A 23,132-nucleotide genomic window follows, 5' to 3' on the forward strand; every position below is an offset into this window, starting at 1 on the left:
TACCAGTGGGGACAGAGTCATGAATAAGAGGGCCAGGAAAATCATGGCCATGGAGTTTGACCCAGCGGCATTACGTTACTGTTTTACCTCTGTGTATTCCCTTATGTTCCCCTATTGGGCTGCCTAAGGCTGGACAGGGCAGGAACCACAGGGTATACTTGGCTGTTTTCCCCAAGGCCCCAGACACGGTGCTCTGCTTACGGGATGGACTCCAGCCTGGGTGGCAGATGGACTTCATGGGGCACACAGAGGAGGATGGACATGTATGCTCTGGAAACAGCCCCCTGCCCCCATGTCTGCCACCCACCCCAGAGGAGTGGAAGCAACCACAAGCCACAGATCTGCTTTGAGAAGCTCGGGTTGGCCTTTGGTAAAAGGCCACAGCTTCCAGTTTACCTCGAGTGTTCCACAATCTCCAATCCCTTTCCCTACTTCACGCACCCTTGCCCATGGCTGGTTCTCAGGTCTGCCCTCGATTTTGACTTTTCACCCTTGCTATGGCCTTCAGTGGTGATGCTGCAAGTAGGTTCTCTGACCTCCGAGCTTTGTGAAGAGTCAAGACCTGTCCCTGGCTTTTCAAAAGGGTCTGAGGTCTCTCTCCACCCCTCTCCTACCTCCAGAAAAGGTTAGGTATCTGGCTTAACCTGTGATCTTCAGGAATTATGTGAGGAATCTAGTTGCTCTTGGGCCTTCCATGAAGAGGGACCCTCACTGAACTTCTAAGAGGGGTGGGGGTGGGGGAGGTACATGCGCACACATGCCCCCCCCCCAACACAAAGCGTGAAACAGGCACATTCCAGGTACCAGGTCTGTGCATCCCATATCCTCACAGCCTGTCACCCTCACACTCCCACACTAGGAAAGAAAACTCCCACCCTCCCCAGGGTGGAGATCAAAGCGAGAGGTGGCTCTCAGCCCTTGCTTTGGCATGATGATGTGACCGTCCCTCAGCTGCCCAACATAGTGATCTGCTTCCATTTCTAGGAATGCTGAAAGGGCATTTTCTATCCCAGCCATGGATCTGGTTTTGCATGAGTGAGGCTGGACTAAGCACCAGCCCCATGGATCAGCCTCCTTCTCCCCATCCACTCTCCTCTTTTCAATATTCCCACCACAGAGCCCACAACACTTCAAAGATCAAGGCTTTATTTTCTCTAGCTCCAGTGTCACAATGGTAGCAGCAAATCTGAAATATCCCCACACATAAACACACATTTGTCCCTGTTCCAGAGAGCTGGCAACAATTGGAGGCAGAAACTGTGCTATTTACTACAGGCATTTAAGAAACAATACTTGCTCACCCTTCTACACTGTGCATCTTACAGGTAGGAAGCAGCAGTACATCCGCATTTAACAGACACAATCATCCTTAAATAAAGTTAAATAAAACCTTATTGGCATAACAACGTGCTAGAGATGAAGCTTTGGAGGGGGGACTTTGGAGGACAGTGCTTGGAATAAGACATCATTACAAACAAACAGAAAACACACAGGATGGAGGCCAGTAAATAGCTAGATTCAATACAAAGTTAATAAAACCCTGTTCTACAAGGGACTGAATCTCACACCACGGTCTGGGCATAGGAGTTCATGCCTGTATGCCCACGCAGTGACTGAGCACTGCACTCAAGGGGCACTGCCCGGCTGCGGACATCACCCCAAAGACACGAACGAACAAGCACATGCCATGATTACGTTAAGGTGATCATCACCGGGGTGGGGTGAGGACACCTTCCCATTTAGTTCCTTCTCAATGTCAAAGTCACTATTGATAACTGGACTGCAGCCTGCACGGCGCAAGAACACAAACTTTGGAGCTCAAAGGGGGAAAATTAATTCCCATAAAATTAAGACAACTTACATTTGTTCAGTGCTTCACAACTTTCAAAACTTTCAGATACATGGCTCATCCAGGCTCAGGACGGTCCGGGGCGGTGGGGAGGCAGGATGAGTGCCCCCCCCCCATTTCCCAGACCTTCCAGCTCAGTCCACAGAGCTTTCAAACCCACTCCCTGCCTCTCCTTCTTGCATCCCTCACCCAAAGGAGTTTTCCTAGAGAAGTGAACAGTTTCTTTTCTCAATACCATCGAAAACAAAACCCCATAGGAAAGAATATTTTGCAGCAGTGTGGCATATCTTAAGAGGATGAAAAACAGCGGTTGGATAATTATTTTAGAATTATAATTGTCTTCCTTTTGCAGAATTTCACAGTAACGCACAGCATGTTTTAGAAGATGCAAATACTTCCCGGAGCACCATGGTTTCCATGGGCTTTTGGCACCCCCAGGTGGGACAGAGGCATCCTGCAACTGGTTTCTGACTGGGTGGAGGAAGGTGAGGGAGTGGGAGTGGTCAGCTCCAAAGTAGGACAGGTCAGCAGCCGAGACCTCCCAGCCCAGGAGTCAAGGTCCTGCTCAGGGGTCACGAGTGGGAGCTGCCCGATATGGCACCGTCCTGTCTCTGATCTCAAAACTACTCCTGGAGGCAGTATGCAGGGTGCAAGACGAAAACTGTCCCAGTGCCACTTTGAGTTCTTTGCAGGAGTAATAGCCTCCAAAGGAGTCTGGGTGGGGATCTCAGTGAGGTGCACTGCATTGACCCTGTGGAAGGTGAGGGGCAAAGGGCAAAGGCCGAAGGTCAGGGCTAGGCCCACCAGATTGAACATACGTGTGCTTCCTACTCATTTTTAAAGGGCTCCAGAAGGAAACCGTGAAGCCACTTGGTCTTCCCTTGGAGATGCCTGGCAGCCAATCAAAGGGCGTGGCCAGAGGAAACAAGCTTGCATTTTTCTTAGTGAGCATCTGGCTCGGATGTACCATTTCAGAAAACAAGGCAGTTAGGCCTGGAGTCCTCAGCTGATGCAGATAAGTGAGGCTGCAGCCAGCTCTGGAGAGGCGGCTTGACTTGTGCACGAGGGTCTGGGCCTCGCTTCCGCAGCTGAACTTGGCCAGAGGATCCGACCTCAGTCCCTCCCTGCGAGGCGAGAGTCTCTGTGACAGGACAGGTGAGCTCATGGTGAACAGAGGGATGGACAAAAGCCATCAACATACTTGCTAGGCTTTTCAAAAATCCCTGAAACCACACAGGGAAACGGATTTAGTCCACACACACGCGCGCACAAAAACGAGACTATCTGGAGTGCCGGAGTTAAAGGCTAAAGCAGAAATAAGTCCTAGGATAAAGGTAGGACTTACCCCCATTGCCTGCCCAACAAGTAACAAAAGATTGGCATGTCAAGAGCTGCTAAGTGCTGGCCCAGAGTGGCACACACTCGCATCATTCACAACGAAGAAGGGAATGGTGTCAGTAGGTATCCCGATCCTACTGGGGGCCGCTGGCCTCCAACGCAACCCATCCTGCCACATGATGTGTGCACACGTGTGTGCTGACAGCGAGAGAAGACACTCCAGGGCCAGGTCTTTGGTCCTGGAATTTTCAGGAAAGACAGAGGGAAAAGGCACATGAAGGTGACTGATTGAATAAAAGGAGAAAAGAAGTAACTGGAAGTAATACATCATCATTTGGATTTTGTTTTCAACGTACCTTTTACCCCCACGAAAAGAGAACTTCAAAATAGAAACTTTATTATTTTACATTCAAGTGAAACTGCCATCTGGGGGCTCCACACAATTTTAGGCCACGTTCAGCAATTTATCACTTTGGCGCCTTTTTATTACTTAACCCAATGTTAGAATCCAGCCCTCTCTTTTTTTAAAGAACAGCCGATACTCCCAGCTGTACCACTGATCTGCACACACACGCTGGCACACACACACACACCCCGCCAAAAACTTCTACATAGAAAAATAAAGGATAAACATTATCCATCTATTTTCGACTGTGTACTAGAACTTTTATGTACAGAATTCTGTTTTTAATGTTTCCAGTCACTGCACATTTCCTCCCCTCCCGTGGGAGCTGATTCTAGGGCAGGAGACTGCTACAGTGAGGCAGAAAAGCTACATTCCTGTCGAGGGGACGGAGAGCAAAAGCCATTCCTCGCTCCCCTTCCAAAGTCTTTCCCCATCTACCACCTCGGATGTCCCTGAGGACGGCCTTCCGGTAAGCGGCTGTCCCATTGTCCCCTGAGGCGTCAGGGAGCAGAGGGCCCCCCACCCCTGCAAACCTCCTGCCAAGATAACCTCAACCAAGTATGAGGACAAGAGAAGGGAAGCAGGCAGGGAAAGCCTTTTAAAAATAAAAGATTCTGGAATCACTGCCCACAGCCTGTTCCTTTAGTATGGAGTTCGATTCTCCAGCTGGTGCTTGGTGAGAAAGTACTTGAAAAACTCATAGACAGACCAGGAAATGGCAGTGGAGGGCATCTGGTAGATGACACGTGCCTGGATGCCTTTGAAGTAGCCGGAGAGGCCATTGAGCTGATACACCATCCTGAAGGCGTTGGCCATGCCCGACAACCGGCCGCTGATGTTGGCCAGGTTGAGGGCCATGTTCTCCTGAGTGTTGAGGAGCGTCTTACAGACGTCCAGGGGGGTGGTGGCAGCGGCAGCGAGGGCCCCGGCCAGCCCGCCCGAGATGATGTGGGACTGCGGGTTGTAGCTTCGGTGAGGGTTGACCTGCTCCTGCAGGAACTCATAGGTGATGAAGTGGATGGACTGGAAGGGAATGTTCATGGTCAGCTGCGTGGTGTAGCTCCGATAGAAGGCCCCCAAGCCCTCGGTCCTCCAAACCGTCCAGATGCAGCTGAGGGCCGACCGGTGTGGTGAGTCGTACATCTGCATGCGCTGCTTCACAACTGTGGTCAGGCCGCCGGCAGTCAATGGGTGGTTGGTTGGGTTTGGCCCCACCCCAGGTCGGAGTGAGAGGGGAAGCCAAGCCATAAAGAGAAACAAGCAAGTTTAGACACACTGGTAACAGGTCCCAGAGAGCTAGCACACACGCAGCCCCATCCTGAGACACCAGAGCCAGCTCCAGGCACTCCTGCCTACCAATGTGGCCCTGGGACCCTGTGCTGGGTCACCCCCTGCCTGAAGCCCATGTAAGGAGGTCCTCGAATTGGGCAACCACTTCAGACTAGATTCACCACTGATCTGATCCCCCTGGGGCCCGGAGGCCTCCAGCATTGCACCTGCAGCAGAACTAAATCCTGCTCTCTGGTCCCTCTGCCTGCCTCTCTGCCACCCCAGCTGCACAGGTGTCCCGTCTTTTATTCTCTGCACGTGGCCTGTACACAGCATTTACAGCCTCTGTGTGTCACAGGGCTCTTGGGAGAAACACTGGCATTAAGTCAGCCCGGATTCAGGACAAACTCCAGTGAAGAGCCTGGCTGGTTCAAAGGAACAGGAGGCAACCGGGCATTAGCTGGGGCCTGAGAAATAACAGCCCCCACACATGGCCAGGTGAACACATACAAGGTGCTTTGCTTTGTTTTTCAAGAAATGAAGTCCTTGGGTCAATACGACAAAGACAAGATAGGAAGTTGGACCTCACTTATTTCTCTTTTAAAAGTAGAAAAAGAATTCTTGCCTGGTTGCCATGGGCTAATTAACTGGTCACTAACCAGGTCCCTGTATGCACTGCCTTAAACACACAAGAACAGAAGCCCACCTCTTCCAGCCTGACCCATCACATCCCTGCAGGTCAGAACAAGTCCTTTGTCTGCTAGGGGATGGGAGGCAACTGAGAGCAAATTAGGAATTTTAACCTTAAAAGACAAAAACTCCTAACACAAGACTTGAAATGTTGATGTTCTACCTTGAATTTTCCCTTCTGGCAAGGGACCATTTTCAGATGGGGACAAAGGAGGACAGTCATATGCATGGCACACAGGGAATAACTCTGCGGAGGGGATGCCCAGGACAAGGCCCCACTGAAGCCCCTCACTGTGAGGACACGAGTCGGCTAAGGACTCCAGTCTGCACAGCTGACAACTGTTTCCCAGTGCTCCCAAAAATCAAAATAAAAAATAAAATAAAAAGTAACGTGGGAGGAGTTGGCTACGACAGGGACGGCCAAAGGTTAATTCATGAGGAGAGTAAGGCACACGTGGGCATTCCCGACACTCTTCTCTCTACAACTGTGTAGGTTAGAAATGGTCAGAATTTCAGATTTCTTTTAAAAAAGCAAATTGAACCCAAGCCCTAATGAATGGCCTTTGACGGCTTCCCCCTAAATTTGTCTAGGATTGATAAAGGTTAACAAGGGTCAGAGGGTGTGTGTGTGTGTGTGTGTGTGTGTGTGTGTCTGTGTGTATACGTACATTACATGTACACACAGGTTTTAGAGGAGTGCCAAAGACTAGCCAAGGGAGCTTGTTAAAACAGACTCCCTGTCTCTACTCCCAGAGATTCTGATTTAGCAGGTCTGGGGTGGGACTAGAATTAGCATTCCTAACGTGCTCCCAGGAGGTGCTCCGAGGAGATGCTAACGCTGTTGGTCTCCCCGGATCATAGTCCCACTCTCTGTTCAAGGGATCAGGACCTACACCATAAGCTCAAATGCTCAGTCCCTTTTCAAGGCCTTTGCTAACGTGGTAAAGAATTCTGCTTATCCTGACTGGAAGTCCCCTGGCCCGACCTTCTGTCCCCACCACCACAGTTTTTCCTGCCCCTTTGCACATCCCCTCCTGCCATTCCCTGGGACCATAAAGCATTACCTTCTGCTGGATTCATTACCGCATCGTGGAGCAGGGTGGCCATACTCCCAGCTATCCCTGCAAAACAAACTTCAGAAAATTACCCTCTGGGACCAGGCGTTCTGAGGAAGTTCCTGGAACCTAAAATCAGACGGAACGCTGTAGGAGAGCTTTCTAAGAAGCAAAATCTATGATCGGCTGCACCCAGGTGAGCACTGACTCCTCAAAACGTAAAGTGATGATTGAACTGTTGGGGAAAATGGGAACAATAACACAGATGCCATGAGCCATATTTTCATCTTGCAGATCTGTAGTCACTGCCAGGCAAGGCTAGACCCGCTGACATCAGATGGTACCCAGGAGCCACACCTTGTGGCTCTTCCCAGTGGACAACTGCCCAGGTTTTAATTCTCTCCTGTCCCCTCACCTTTGTCTACAGATTAATTTATCTGCCCTCAAGCTGGGGCAAGCAAAGGGGATGCGATTATATACACAGCTAAGAGGGGAGGACAAAAAGAAATTCAAAAAGAAAAAAACCCTTAATAAAATCCAGGCATTTTCAAGAAAACAGGCAAGGGAAGCACACGTCAGGAAGCTCTGCATACGGCAGGTTTCCAGGGTTGGTCTGCAAAGCTGTGACTTGTCTCAGACGGCAGACCCCATCTCAGGCTCTCATCTCGCCTGGCTTCAAGAACCAGGAACTTTAAAAGTCTAATTCAGGCCTGGAATCTGGCTTTTGGCTTTGGGTTTCCTCCCTAGACAGGTGACACTGCTCAGCAATTAAGATTAGCACCAGAAGGGGGAAGGAATGAGCAACAGCAGGATAACGCTTCAGAAATGCATATAAAGCCCCCGTCCCCCTCCACACACACTTACAATTACTACCAGAAAGGTCAAAGTGCAACCACAGCATACATCACAGCAAAGCAGTAACAGCGCTGGGCAGAACTGTGTTCCATCCAACCGCCTACAGGGGGTTCAGTGACCCAGGACTAAACCATGACACGAGGCAGTTTCAGCAAAAGGCAAGCCCCGAGGCCACGCACTCAGGGAACAGCATCAGAGTGTGACCTTTGGGGCTGTCTTGATAAATGCAACCAGGGACCCGGTTTTGTTTTGTTTTTAAAAAGCAAAATAAATGTCTGCAAACCAGCCAGGTAGTTATTATTACCAGGGTTTGCTGATGGAAGGGATGCTTTGGGGTTCTCTCTTAGTGGGACAAAAAGAATGGGGGGAAGCTGTCGCTGGTCACTCTACCTCTTCGTTGCTGAAAAATTAGTTTTGTTAAAATAAAGATACCTTACGCTGCTCTTCGTAGTCCCCTTCCATACCCAAAGAAAAACCAACAAAAGCAAAACCCACAGGAGGGGGAAGGAGCAGCTACCACTGAGCCGCCTGCTGACCCAAGCCCCCTCCCGCTGCTCCCTCAAAACGACAAAGGAAAACCACTCCAGCCCTTGCTCGCAGGGCTCGCAGAGATGTGCAACCTCGACCAGAGACCAACAGAAGAGAATGGGGTCGAAATCCCCAAATCCCCAGAGGCTTAAGACGGGAAAGGTGGCCTGCGCTGCAGCAAATCCTTTGTCAGCCATAAAACTTCTTGACCTTTTAAAGCTTAGTTAGATCTTGACGTTGCAGGGACCTGTTGAACCAGTTTTTAAATAGTCTCAAAGAAGCTGTCCAGATAACTTTTTTTTTTTTGAATCCAGCATTGAAAAGTTTTGTTTCTATTCAGGGTTTTTTTTTTTTTTTCCTAGATCTGATCATTAACTGCTTTTCAATGTCTTAAAAAGAAAAAAAAATGAAAAACCCACGCAACAATGCAAACTGAAACACCTCTGTCACCGACTTCCCCCAGGCTTTAGAAAGCGAAGAAGGGGAAACAGAAAAAGCCTGTGTGTGTGTGCGTGCGTGTGTCTGGGTGTGTGTGCACACACGACTCTAGAGTCCTTTATTCATAAGCAAGCGCGGCGGAGATGAGGCGTCAGGCTGCTGGGTCACGGGGAGGAGAACCCCGGGGAAGGGTCTGTTGAAGGAGAGAGCTCTCTAACTCCAGACAAACGCTTTCAAAATACCGTTGGCTAGGTGGCTGTTTCCTTGGTGGTGGAGAACGGCATTTAAAGTCCTTTTCATGTTTTCATAGCAGGCAAAGTACATGGCGTGGGCCGGCCCTGCGCCCATCATCATCACGTTGAGGCCTCGCAGGGGCCTCCAGAAGCCTTCAGTCCGAATGATTTTCTTGAGGGCTCCATAGACGCTTGTGTACTGCGCTTTGGGATCCGGATTCAAACTCTGCATTCGTGTCTGGGGATGGGCAAGAAGACAAAACAGTGGATGTTAACAAGGATGATAGGAAAAAGGAGACCTGGGGCAGGGGGAGAGAGAGCTGTCCATTGTCGGTTTCACAGGATTCCTCGGTGAAGAAAACATTTCTTCCCTCCTTCCTGGAGGACTCCCTCCCTCACAGACACACATTCCCATGGATTTCATTACAGCCAGGAGAGGGGGAACAGGTGGGGGGCAGATTTGGGATAGGAATAGGTACCCTGGGGACACCTGGGTGGCTCAGAGGTTGAGCGTCTGCCTTTGGCTCAGGCCATGATCCCGGGGTCCCGAGATCAAGTCCCCATCGGGCTTCCTGCATGGGGCCTGCTTCTCCCTCTGCCTGTGTCTCTGCTTCTCTCCCTCTCTCATGAATAAGTAAATAAAATCTAAAATCTAAAAAAAAGAAAAAAAAGGAATATGTACCCTGCCACTGGCAAGCTGTGTGACTCCTGATCCCTTAATCTCTCTGGACCTCAGGACCCCCAATTAAAAAAACAGGATTGCCACAAACATCAAATGAAACAATGCATAAGAATTCCTTAATAAACTCAGAGACCTAGTCACATGTAAGTATTCTTTTTTAAAAAAACAGTTTATTTATTCATAAGAGACACACACAGAGAGAGGCAGAGACACAGGCAGAGGGAGAAGCAGGCTCCATGCAGGGAGCCCGACGTGGGACTCGATCCCAGGACCCCAGGATCACGACCTGAGCCAAAAGCAGATGCTCAACCGCTGGGCCACCCAGGTGCTCCCACATGTAAGTATTCTTATCCTATGGTTCCACTTCTGGTCCTAAAGTCTGTGTCCTCACTTATCTGAAAGTTCTGAATGCTCTTGTTCAGCCCCAACTGGGCATCTCCCGAAGGTCCTCCAGGCCTCATCTCACATCTCCTCTATATTTTACATTGTGCCTTTAGAAGTTAGCACTTATATTTTTTAAAAAATATTTTATTTTTTTATTTTATTTATTTATTCATGAGAATAAATTCATTCACACACAGAGAGAGGCAGAGACACAGGCAGAGGGAGAAGCAGGCTCCATGCAGAGAGCCCGACATGGGACTCGATCCTGGGCCTCCAGTATCACACCCTGGGCTGAAGGCGGCACTAAACCGCTGGGCCACCAGGGCTTCCCAGAAGTTAGCACTTTTAAATACAAACGGTCTTGTTCTTAATTTGTTCCTGTGTGCAGCCCTGCCTGCTTGAGACAGAAGCTCGGCTTTCCCCACCTCTGTTATCCCTATCAGACTACCAGGGCGCTGAAGTAGGTGTGACAGTTCATCTACGAGTCAACATGGCAAGACCATGGTACTTACAATGGCTCCAACTATGGCCACACACTAATCTAGATGTTCTGTGGAGGAATTTCTTTAGATGAGATCAACATTTAAATCATTAGATTAGGATCCCTGGGTGGCTCAGTGGTTTAGTGCCTGCCTTCTGCAGGGCGTGATCCTAGAGTCCCGGGGTCGAGTCCCACATCGGGCTCCCTGCATGGAGCCTGCTTCTCGCTCTGCCTGTGTCTCTGCCTCTCTCTCTCTCTGTGTCGCTCATGAATAAATAAAATCTTTAAAAATCAATCAATCAATCAATCACTACATTAGACTTTGAGTAAAACAAATTACCCTGTGTAGTATAGTGGATCTGCATACACACGCACACACATTCTCTCTCTCTCTCTCTCTCTCTCTCTCTCACTCTCTCTCTCTCTCTCTCTCACCTGGTTTGGCCTCTGGAGAACCCTGACTGGTACAGGAGATAATGTCTGCCAGGTGAAAGACCCACCCTGGTTCTGTCCTGCAAAAGCAACAGCATGCCTTCCTCGGCTCCCCTCAACACATGCACAGCCCAGAAGGGAGGGCTGTTGGCGGGGATATCCTTTCACCACCAAACAAAAATCATACCCAAAACTAATATACAAAATGGAAGAAGAATTTCTCCAGCTGGGAATGGGGGAAGGGCCCCCAGCTCTCTCCTCACTCTGAGGCAGAGACATCCATCCCCTCGGTAATTCTAGGGCTCAGAGGAACTGGGTGAAAACCAATGATCTAAATTAACACTCATCTGTGGAATTTAAGAAACAAATGAACAAACAGAGAAAAAAAAAGGGACAAACAGCAAAGAAAAAAACAGACTCTTAACTACAGAAAACAAACTGGTGTTTGCCAGAGGGGAGGGGGGTGGGAGGATGGGTGAACTAGGTGATGGGGATTAAGAGTCCACTTACGGTGATGAGCACTGAGTAACATACGGAAGTGCTGAATCACTACATGGTACTCGTTTTTTGTTTTTTTTTTTAAGATTTTATTTATTTATTCATGAGAGACACAGAGAGAGAGGCAGAGGCATAGGCAGAGGGAGAAGCAGGCTCCATGCAGGGAGCCCGACGTGGGACTCGATCCTGGGTCTCCAGAATCACGCCCTGGACTGAAGCCTGCGCAAAAACCACTGAGCCACCCAGGCTGCCCACTACACTGCACTCTTGAAGCTAATATGACACTGTATGTTAACTACACCTGAGTTTTATTTTTTTTTAATTTTTATTTATTTATGATAGTCACACAGAGAGAGAGAGAGAGAGGCAGAGACACAGGCAGAGGGAGAAGCAGGCTCCATGCACCGGGAGCCCGACGTGGGATTCGATCCCAGGTCTCCAGGATCGCGCCCTGGGCCAAAGGCAGGCGCCAAACCGCTGCGCCACCCAGGGATCCCTACACCTGAATTTAAAAAAATAAATAAATTTTTAAAGTTAATGGTCAATTTTCCGATTTCACCAGCTAACAAAAACCACAAAGAAAATGGGCACATCACTGGCAACTTTTCATTTTGCCAAGAAAGCATAAAACAGTAACAACATGAGCAACCAATCACCAATGTCCTCCATTACAACCATTTTCTATGAAAGGACATTTTTAATGTTTAAAAAAAATAAAAAAAAGCAAAGACTCCCTCTGATTATAAAAGTATTCTGTAAATTAAATTTAGCTTTATTAAAAACTTACCACTTGGGGCACCTGGCTTAGTTGGCACATGGCTTAGTTGGCTAAGCGTCCTACTCGATTTCAGCTAAGGTAACGATCTCAGGGTTGTGAGCCCCACGTGGGCTCTGTGCTGGGCATGGAGCTTGCTTATCCCTCTCCCTCTGCCCCTCCCCACAAGTCTCTCTCTCTTGAAAAAGAAAAAAACAAAAAACCAAAACTCACCACTTTAGGCCTTCTTTTCTACCACAGACTGGTGAAAACGCCCCCTGGTCCAGCCCGAGGTAGCTGCCTGGCACACCTGACACACACTTCTCGGGGAGTGCAGGGCAGGAATGGATGGGGGTCAGGGTCACTGTACCTTTGGTTGAACTGTTTTCTATTCTAAAATGTTTCCAATGTATTCAACGTAGCTTAGTAATGGAGGATACATTATAAGCAAAGGAGAAGTGAAACGGTCAACCTAGAGGACACCTGACTTTGCTCCAAGTGTCCTGCTGGCCGGGGCAAATGAAGTATGGGAAGTGCAAAGTGCCCACTTTGGAAGAGGCACACCTACTTCTTCAGGACAGCTGTGGCTACCTACGGCACTAAATTCTCAAAGACACTTAGATTGCTCATATTTTAGAGCAAAGAAAGCTTTGTATTCCCCTGCCCTTTTCCTATAATTTCCCCTGATAAAAAGCAGGAGCATAAGGCAGGAGGCGGCATAGGGCGAATGGGGATGAACCAGGTCCCATCACTTATGCTGTGACCCTGGGCAAGACAGGATCTTACACTCTTCCTACTTTCATTTCCTCTGGTGACAGAATGGTTGAGAAAATTAAATGTCTATGACCATCATTACTGTTAATAACAATAAAGGATGTGGTTCTAGTCATCTAACCCTGCAGAGGTCTAAGCTCCATGGGGGCAAGGGGCTGCATGTGTCTTATTTACAGTATATCTTCGACGTCTATTACAGTGTCTAGCTCACCCAGGGAGTCCAATAAATATTTGTTGAACGAATGGATGAACAAACAAATGTGTGCAACGTATAGTACCAACTGGGGTCATGGGGTACTGTGTCTCTTATTTCACTTCCCCCCTAAAATATGATGAGTAGATTTTCTGGAGTTACCTGCTCCTCCCACCACTCCTTCCCTATTGATTTAAAAAAAAAAAAAAAGTTCTCGTTTTACTGCATTTCCCAAGACCAACTGTGATCTGCTGAGCCATAAGCAGTCCAGAGGCAGCCTGTCCCTGGGGCCTGTCAATAAAGGGCAGCTCCTGGCAGTCCTGTTCTCAGAGGAGAAGCCCCTGGGGATGGAATGCAGAAGCTGGCTGCCTTCTCCACCACCCACACCCCCTGTTTCTGGCCTGGGGCAGCAAGAGCAGTGGTGACGAAGGCCTCCCTCGGGTCCTAGGGAGTAGGAACCCTTACAAGCAGGGGTGGCAGTGTAAGAAAACACATAGACCTGGAATGAAGAGTGGAGAGGTTGGATTCTGGACCTGACACCAGCTCCAACAGGGCCAAGTGGCCTTGGCTATGGCATGTCATCTCTCTGGTCCTCCATATCCTCAAATGGAAAATGAAGGAGAGGATCGCAACAGTGGCTGATGACCAGAATTACAGGGAAATGTTTAAAAATGTCCTTCCAGGCACCACTCCAACACATGTGGATTCAAAACTTTTTTTAATTCCCTAGATGATTCTAATCATCAGTGTGGAGAACTCCTAAATAAAGGACCCGTTCGGCCCTAGCACTTTCCAGTAACATTCTGTATCCAGCCTTGGCAGAAAGGGACACACCTGGGTTAAGTAAGGGGGAAAGGTGGGGGACACAGTGTGGACAGAGCGGGGGGCAGAGGCAGGAAGCCTTAGAGCCAGCCAGTCCGACCTTGTCGGTCTGACTCCAGCTCTGGGACCTCGGGCTGGTTCCTCAAGGTTGGGGTGTGGAATGATCCCCAGCTGTCAGAAACCGGAGTGAGGTAACCGTGGGAAAGGCCTGGAGGAGGAGGCAGGCAACAATGCCCATCTTTTCTCCCACTCACCCTTTATATAGTGTCAAGAAGGCTTCTCCCTGACAAAGCTGCTCACACTGGCCAGCTCTCGTGGACTCAGAAGGGAAATTTGGGATTGATGTCTCATCTCTCTCTTTTTAAATTAGGGGTGATGGGACGTCTGGGTGGCTCAGTGGGCTGAGCGTCTGCCTTTGGCTCAGGACGTGATCCCGGGTCCTGGGATTGAGTCCTGCATTAGGCAGGGAGCCTGCTTCTCCCTCTACCTGTGTTTCTGCCTCTCTCTGTGTGTCTCTCATGAATAAATAAAATCCTTAAAAAAATAAGATAAAATAAATAGGGGTGAGGCAGCTAGAGTAAATTTTACTGAACCAAAATGCACCACACCCTGTGAACAAGACAAAGATAACTGGGTGTCTCTGCACACTCAGTAGACTTCTGTGTCCAGTAGACTTCTGAGGGTCTCCCCAAAGGAGGCCACGTTTAGTGACACAAGCTTGGGATGGAGGCAAGTGGCCCCTGAACAGGGGGAGGATCCAGTCAAGGTCCCTCAGGCCCACCGTGGCCACAGTGGCCAAGTTCAGAGCTGGAGCCCCTTTAGTGCCACCTACATTTTTCAATCTGCTCTCAGAGTTCACCTACCCTCCATCGGGCACCTGGATGCAGAAAGGAAAAGTTGATGGGGAAATAAATAGCAGGGAACATGGGAGATGAGGGGAGAATGACAGAGACTCTCCGTCCATGTGGCACAGAGGATCTCCGAGGGTGGCCATCTGCACCAGCGTGGTCGCCGGAGCTCTCCCAGGAGGGAGGCCGAGAGAAGCCAAGGTGGCTCAGGAGTGGCCACAGGAGTGGCCGCAGCAGGGGAGCCCCCCAGTTCAGCATCTTTCCTTTCTTTCCTTCCCTTCCTTTCTTTCTTTCTTTTTTTCTTTTCTTTTCTTTTCTTTTCTTTTCTTTTCTTTCTTTTCTTTTCTTTTCTTTTCTTTTCTTTCTTTTCTTTTCTTTTCTTTTCTTTTCCTTCCTTCCTTCCTTCCTTCCTTCCCTCCCTCCCTCCCTCCCTCCCTCCCTCCCCTCCCTCCCTCCCTCCCTCCCTCCTTCTTTCTTTCTTTCTTTCTTTCTTTCTTTCTTTCTTTCTTTCTTTCTTTCTTTCTTTCTTTCTCAGTGACTCTACTTGGAAAATGTACAACTGAGGGCCAGGCATTTTTTAAGTGACTTGTGGAACCGAGAAGAAGCTGGGGGTGAGTGGAGACAACCCAAGCGGCCCTTCCCTCGATGGATGAATGCATAAACCGAAAGGGATCCATACAGACAATGGAACACTACTCAGTCTTGAAAAGGATGTTCTGGCCCAGGCTATAGCTTGGGTGAACCTCAGAACATGATGGTGAGTGAAATAAGCCTGTGACACACACCCGCAAACAGATATTGTGCAATTCCACATAACATGAGGTACCTGGAGCCGCCAAAACCACAGAAACAGAAAGTAGAATGGGGCTGCCAGGGGTTGGGGGAGGGGAACGGGGCTGCTCCCCGGGCACAGAGTTTCGTTTCTGCAAGATGTACAGTTCTGCCAATGTACTTAATGCCTCCGAACCGTGCACTTGAACGTGGTTAGGATGGCACGTTCCAAGTTATGTGTATTTTACCACAATTTGTTTAAAAAGCCCGGGTGTGACAGGGGACAGAAGGAAAAAGACACAGAGAAAGGGCAGAGATTAAAAATCATAACCAAAACAAACCGAAAAGACAGAGACGGAGAATTTCACAAACTGCCTATCCTGTCCTGGGTTTCAGTTCCTGCTCAGGCCTAGCTGCTCACCCTTTCTTTATGATAAATTCCCATCCTTCACATGTTCATTCTGCATTCTGGGAACTTCGGAAGGCTCGGTAGCACATTCAAGGCTCTGGGAAGTCCTTCAGGAAAGTGGCCAGTGAATTTTGCTTAACAAGGCACTTTTTACATGCGTCTGTCTTGGGCAACAGAAACCTTGTCTCACCGAATAACCAGTTCCGCCTCGCAGAACACACTTTGAGAAAACAGCTGGGCCTGGGAGCAGGAAACACAGGGAGCAGCTTCGGGTGTCAGCAGGATCCGGCCCCCCGGATCCCAACGCCCCCCTCCTCACCCCCTTCCCAGGCAGCCTGGGCACAGAGCAGCTGGCAGGAGCAGCCTGGAAGGCAGGCCCAAGAAGCAGCTGGGCAAAGGTGCAGGAGGAGCCTCTGGGCCGTGTTACTCCAGCGCCCCGGCCCAGAAATCAGGAGACCTGGGTCTCAGGCCTGGCTCTTCTCACTCACTGTGTGACTGAGCAAGTCTCCTCCGGCTCTAGAAGGGCAATTCTACAGCAGGGCTCCACCAATGAGACCAACTCTGTACTCGCATGAAACGGGCTCCATAAGCTGCTAGCAAGGCCAGCCTGGAGTGAGGGGCAAGCCCCTTGGCCCAAACTTCCCCCTAAGAAGACAAATCAGGATGAGCCTGCCTTGTCTTGCTCTCCTCTCGAGAGGAGGAGAGGGCGCACAGAAGTGGAAAATGTGTGCTCTGCCTCAGGTGAGCTCGCAGGATCGAATGACAGGAGCTGCAAGGGCCCCAGGCAGAGGACACATGTAGCTCAGCACCTGCCTTTTCAGGTAGGAAACTGTGCCCAGCAAGAAAAGCAAAGGGAGAGAGCAAGCTGAGCCTGGTGTGGAGATCTCTGCCTCCACTCCAGTATCCTGCCCAACCCAAGGACCTACAGCACCACTGGGCAACTGTCCTCCCACCTGGCCCAGATTCCAAGTCCTCCTTTCTTGGTATTTCTTAAAAACGTCCTGTGTTAAAAACATGTGCACTTTCAAGACCGGGAGATAATGAGATATCTACCCATTCATCCATTCAAAAGCAGTTGCCAAGCTCCTACTCTGAGGCAGGGCTGGGAATGGGTATGAGTGGGGCTCCCAGTTCAGGGTGTGAACAAACATCCCACCAAGGGATGGGGACTGGGCCCTAAAAGGCTACCGAGGAGTCTCTGCTGTTCCAGACTTGCTCCCAGAGAAAGGAAATTCAGTTCAGGCACCCACAGGGTGCTAGGAAGATACCAAACAGCATTAGTGTCTGCCGCCCAGTGTCCGTTGCAGAATCAAAGTCAAATCGGTAAGTTTAATTCTATCCCATCTGCTAACTGTTCCCAAGTGGCACTGACAGTCATGAAGTGGAACTACAGCCCAAGCCAGACTGCAGGTCCCAACCCCAGCCACCTCCCAATTTTCCAAGCCCCATGGCCAGCCACCCATGGGCACACAGCCTCACTCTCCAGCCCTGTGGCCCGAAGCTCTCCCACTTCCACCCACACCCCTTCTGTGGCACGGTGTGTCCATGGCACTGGGGCCTGCTGCTGACACTCCAGTTCCCACCCACAACCACGAAGGGCAGACAGAGGCAAGCCAAGGAGTCTGTTCCCACGTGGGTGTCGCTTGCTGACACAGAGTTGCATGGGCTCCAGCAGGCAGTCAGGAAAGAAAGGCTTTTTGGCACAGTGCTGTGAGGAAAGAACCATGTTCCAGAATGAAGCTATGGACCTCATCAAGGGCTTAGAAAGGACTATCCTAGCCTTCCAGATCCTTAGGAGGCATGCACAACAGAGAAGCAACCCTAACCACATCCAGGAGAACCCCACACACACAGTCACACCTTCGGCACTCTAGAGCTCAAGACTGCCAGCATCCCAACTCAGAATCTGCACCCCAACCTGCAATCTCGCCCTTACTATGTGTGATACAGAAGATGGACAATCACACCCTGGCCCTTTGAAAATACCTATAGAAGCCATCAAAAGTGAAGCATGAGGATGCTGCCCTGCATCATCATCCGCCTCCCCACCACACACACATTAACCAGGAACAGAGCACTGCAGGAAATGCTTTAAGGAGAACCCACTATTCACGGCAAGCAGAAGCACTTCGAAGTTTATTCTCAAGGTCAGAATTCCAAATCATGTCTTTTCAAATCTCCCAAATTGGCCAAAGTATGTATGTAAAGAGAATATACTTGGTCTCTCTTTTTTCATCACAAGGAAACGTTGATCCTCTTAAAGTTTGGGAGCCAGCAAGAGGAAAATGACTCCTTAAAAGTCTATGCCTCCCCAGCACCAGCCCCAAATAAAAGGGGGGCATGAGGCAGGAGAATGAGGTGTGTGGTGGCTTCAGGAGAGGGGCTGAGCATTATATAATCAATAAATGATTGCTCAGAGAAAGGCAGGTTGGGGCTGGACTTGGGAGACCCTGAACTGTATGTTCTGAAAGCCCCCGGTAAGAACCACTCATTTAGAGCAAACAAAGGGCAGGTGCGTTATACAGTCAGAAGGGCTGTGCCAAGGCAAAACAGAGAAACCAAATCAGAGAGCTGGTGGGATCATACCGCAGCTAAATTGTGCCTGCATCTATTTCCCTGCCTCACCTATCAGAAGGGCCAGACTCTCCTCTGTTCCAGGTCACTATTCCAGGTCACCCTGATGCTCAGGGGAGGGAAGCTCAGCAAACCAGCAAGGCTGCTCTTCCACTTATGTCCCACAGGAGGTGCGACTTTCAAAACTGTCACCTCTGTCCTTCTGAAATGGACCAGCCACAGTCCAGCGGGCTCCTGGTTACCGGCTGCCTCTGAAGCGTGGGGCCTAGCCTGCGGTGAAGTGGTTGGGCCATCTCTCACTCCCACATTCCAGAAAGAATCCCGAAACCTTCAGGGCCCAGGATGAGTATGCTTTCAGGGCACTGCTTTTTCTAAGGATAAAATGACTACGGGGCAGCCCGGATGGCTCAGCAGTTTAGCGCCGCCTTCAGCCCAGGGTGTGATCCTGGAGCCCTGGGATCGAGTCACACATCGGACTCCCTGCATGAAGCCTGCTTCTCCCTCTGCCTGTGTCTCTGCCTTTCTCTCTCTCAGTCTCTCATGAGTAAATAAATAAAATCTTTAAAAAAAAAAATGACTACGTATTTAGTAGGAAATAAAAATTCCACCAAAACCAAGCCTCTCGGCCTCCCAGGGGAGAAGCCACAGTACCAAATATCACTTTTCCTAGGAACAGGCCACAGCGGGAGGAGTCAGACCCCAGATCACATCCAACCCAGAAAAGGGTGGCAGAAGAGGGGCCACTTGAGCTCGAAAGAGGAACAGTATTGCGATTGCTAAGAAATGGAACTGTCTTTGCAATCCTTTCCATCCGATTTGATTTTTTGACTTCGGGCATGTGTTACTGTGATTGAAAAAAAAAAAAAAAGCAAACGGGAGAGAGAGGAAGTGACTGATTCTGCTAGGGGGAGGGGAGTGTGCAGGTGGGTCTGGGAACCAGCGGAAGGTATGGCCAAAGGGGATGTTTAAAGGGAAAGGCAGGGGTAAGGTGCGGTGGAGAGGTAGTCCTGGACTCAGGAGAGGGGCTGAGCATTATATAATCAATAAATGTTTGCTGAGAGAAAGGCAGGTTGGGGCTGGACTTGGGAGACCCTGAACCGCTTGCTCAGGCATCTGGAATTTACTTTATAGTCAAGTGTTTTCCATGGTTACGTATTGCACTAGAGGGCAGCTCTGCGGAGCCACACAGTAAGCAACACAGATGGGATGAAATCGCCAGCTTCTGGGAGAAGGGATCAGGCCCAGGCAACAGAAGCCCTCCCTGGGCTCATTGCAGGCCGGCCACGCTCTGCTCTCTCCAAAGCTGTGGCCACAAGCAAGGCCACTGCACCACCACCGCACAGCCACGGGCAGCAAGCAGCTTACGGCCCTGCTATGGCTCAAAGGACACCATTCCCTCATCCCTTTATCCTGGGAGCTAAACCTGGTCACTCCTCCCCTTCTCTAGAAAACTCTCCTGCAGATGCAGGCAGGGATGAAAGAATCTGTGTCTGGGTCGGATCCAATGTACCCAGGACACACTTAGAACATCCAGTTTGTGGTCGCCCCAAAGGATTAAATGATTGCCACTTTACAGATGGCAAAAATTGCCAAGATTCCAGGTAACAGGGCTCGGAGTTCACGGATGGGATTATGATCCCCCTGGGAGATGCGAGAGGGGAAGCCTGAACCACCAGTCACTCCTATCCACCTTGTCTGGCTCTGGCAAGACAAGCAGGGCCCAGGGCCCAGGATTCTAGTCCCATATCTAGTATTAAGGACTGTGTGGCCTTAAGAAAGTCAGCTTGTTTCTCTGAGCCCCAATCCTCTATTCACAAAATAATTATAATAATAAAACAGTCATTCTAGTGACTAATTATCCCCATCTTAGAAACAAGTCAACTGAGGCAGAGAAGGAATAAGCAACTAGCTCCAGGGTCACAAAGTACACAGAGGACTGGAAGCCAGGCAGACTGGCTCCAGAGCCATGCTCTGAACCAGGAGGCCACCCAACCTCTTGTAAGGGGGTGGACAGTTAGGGATCACAGGTGATCTCCAGCTACCTTCCTGTCTCTGATGTGTTCTGCTAAGTCCTATGTATACCACCCCTTATTGCCTGACCTTTGTGAAGAGGGAGTAGTCCTGACGTTGTCAAAGTCACCCAAATCCTCCCCAGTTAAGACCACAAAGCTCCTGAGGGATCTATGTCCAGCCTACAAGCAGGGTACTTACAGAGAGTCACGAACCCAGTCACATGGAGACCACATAGCTTCACTGTTCCCCATCGCTGGCCACCTGGCCACTGGTCCCCAGTGGAACCGGGTAATAGTGGCTCATTCTATATGAACCCATTCTCACTCCTCCAAAAGAGCTTGAGCCATTTGCCCGCCCATGTTGTGGGCGGGAAGGGCATCTTGATGGATGAAAGCCTGGCACTCCTACAGCATTCAAAGGCTAAAGCTAAATATTCCAGAGTTCAGGCTCCTTTGGGAAGAATTTAATTCACTGCTAGATCCGGGCCTCCCCAGAGCCTCCCCTGACTCAGCAGCCTCGTCTATGTCATTGGCTTATAAAAACGTCCCACCTACAAGTAAGGACAAGATGCGAGGGGCGGAACTGAATGAAACACCTCATTCTCCAAAGTGTTTTATTTTCCTCACAGATAGGCAAACTCGCTGAAGCATCATAACGCCACATCAAAGAACAAATTTAATGCAAGAATCCACATGGAAGTACCCTTCGAGCACATGAAGCCACCCCAAGGCACCAGGATTACCTGAGTGCAGAAGTACAAACTCTGGGCACTGAATCTCCACGTGACAATCTGGGCCCTGCTCCCGACTTCAGTCCTGGCAGCTCGGACGGCATGGTTTGGCAGGGTGGGGCCCGACGTGGGTTTCTCTTGATTTCAGAGTTCCACCACCCATCTAGCCCCCAACCTCCACTGTTTTCTCTAATTAGGAAACAGTTATGTGACCAGCCCAAGCTCCCAGAGCTGGTCACCACTGTGCCAGGACTGGCCAGGGCTCTAACTCCCAGACTCTGGCCAGCTGACCAGCTTTCAAGCTTTTGCTGAAAATCCCAATGGTGGAATCTCAAAGAAATCTTGTTTGCCCACCCACCAGCCTGATGCTCAGATGGTCCCTGGGGTTTGAAGTTCATCCATTCCATTACAAATTCTACTCCAGGCCTGACTCTGTGACTAGGACCCGAGGACACAAAGATGTCCCCAGTCTTTAGCCACCTCTCAACAGAAATCCTATTCCATTTTTCAGCTGTAGGCATTTGGAGGAAGTTACTCAACTTCTCTGAACTGTGGTTCCCTCATCTGTGAAAACCCCTCCCTCACATGCTTCCTGCAATGGATACATAAGAAAACGTTCAAGCACATGGATCACCTCGCAGAGTACAGGAGGCCTCCACAAATGTGTATCATCTCTGTTAATTATTTCTGTAAGGGCTCCAGCTCCATCCCTAAACAGTTCCCTAAACCATCACCTATGTTAATAAAACAGCTTTGAAATCTTATTAAGAACCACCACCAAAACTAGCTTCATCTTGCCCGGAAGGTGGGAGGCTTTTCCTCCCGCTTGCTGACAAATGGCTCTCTGGTACAAAGGATCTCATGACAGGTTTGAACTGAACATCAGACCACAGAGGGGGCCAGGCCATAATCCACACACACGATAGACCCCAGGGTCCCAGAAGGAAGCTGCCAGTCTCGGGGCCCTGGTGCTGAGGATTCTGCACCCTAGTTCCTATAACCTCAAGAGGCAGGGACAGGAGTGAAACTCAAGCCCCATCCCCTCTGGTCAGAAAGAGGCTGGACAAAGCAGGTGGCCTTCCTGCTTGCACTGACGTCCGGACCCGCAAAGGCCAGCCACCTAGGTCTAAACCCCACTCTGCTGCTTCCTCCTCACACCTTTATACCTCTGGCAAGTTATTCGATCTCTCTGAGCCTGTTTCCTGATCTGTGCATGGGGGGTGGGGGGGGGGGGAGTGGGGATCATAACAGCCCCTCCCTCTCCTAACATTTCCATGAGGATTAAAGGAAATAACGAATGACAAGCCCTTTGCCTGGGATCTGGCCTACAACAGCTGTGGCTTTCCTTTGTTGGTGGGGTTTTTGCTTGCTGGTTTGTTTTGGGGATAAACAGCAAATTCCTAGGAAGACGTAATTTTTACTCCAATTCCTTCATAAAACTCCCATTTTCTCGGGGGAGGATGCCCTCAAGATCAGCCCTGGTTGGGAGCAACAGCCCACCACCCACAATGACCATGCGCTGAGACTACACAGACCACCTGCGCCACCTTCACGACAGCCCAAGCAGCTTGTAGTTCTGCTGCTTCTTAACAGAAGAGAAAAGTGTGGCCAGGGGATATGCCCACAGCACCCACAAGGGCCCCTGTCCCTCCCACCAGCTCCACTCCTGCATTCGCTTTTCTTGGCTCTCAATTTCTAAATCGATGGACCTGGCTGCTTACATTAATCCTGATTATGTAACAAAGGGAACTTGGGTAGCCTGAAAGGTAGAGGGAAAATTCACCAGTGTCAGTTTACACTGGCGCAAACGGTCCAGGATGACTGTGCCTTGGGAAGCTTGCTTGCCAGGCCTGGCTGCTGGGCGGCAAGGGAGGTTCTAGAAACCTTTAACCAGTGCTAAAGTCCCAAGGTTCCCGGACACTGCTGACTGCAGCCCATTCCCTCGAGGTCACCACTGTGGAAAGGGCCCTCCCCATGCTCAAGGACTGGCTCCTCTCTGAACTGTAGGGAAATAGCCAGATGGGGACAAGAGGAGCTACAGAACTGGGTATGGGGAGTCCTCTGTGGGTTCTGCCCCCTATCCTGTGCTCTACGGTCACCCTGAAG

General features: G+C 49.9%; 1 protein-coding gene across 7 annotated transcripts in view; it reads right to left on the bottom strand.

Moving 5' to 3' along the window:
- Positions 1–1,129: 1,129 nt before the first annotated feature.
- The window catches only part of SLC25A37 (solute carrier family 25 member 37), a 43,070-nt gene continuing 21,067 nt past the window's right edge, over positions 1,130–23,132 (bottom strand). For 4 of the 7 annotated variants that reach the window (XM_025463081.3, XM_025463082.3, XM_025463083.3 and 1 more), the window contains 3 exons: positions 8,671–8,899; positions 6,617–6,673; positions 1,130–4,756 (listed from right to left, as the gene is read on the bottom strand). In XM_025463081.3, the coding sequence (XP_025318866.1) occupies positions 4,236–4,756; positions 6,617–6,673; positions 8,671–8,899 (807 nt within the window). In that variant the 3' untranslated portion in view covers positions 1,130–4,235. Of the gene's footprint in view, positions 4,757–6,616; positions 6,674–7,471; positions 8,404–8,670; positions 8,900–23,132 lie in introns of those variants that run through there. The other 3 variants (XM_035716990.2, XM_025463084.3, XM_035717003.2) reach the window with 3 other exon arrangements.

This window comes from Canis lupus, chromosome 25, assembly GCF_003254725.2.
Source record: "Canis lupus dingo isolate Sandy chromosome 25, ASM325472v2, whole genome shotgun sequence".
In the NCBI taxonomy this organism is placed as follows: Eukaryota; Metazoa; Chordata; class Mammalia; order Carnivora; family Canidae; genus Canis; species Canis lupus.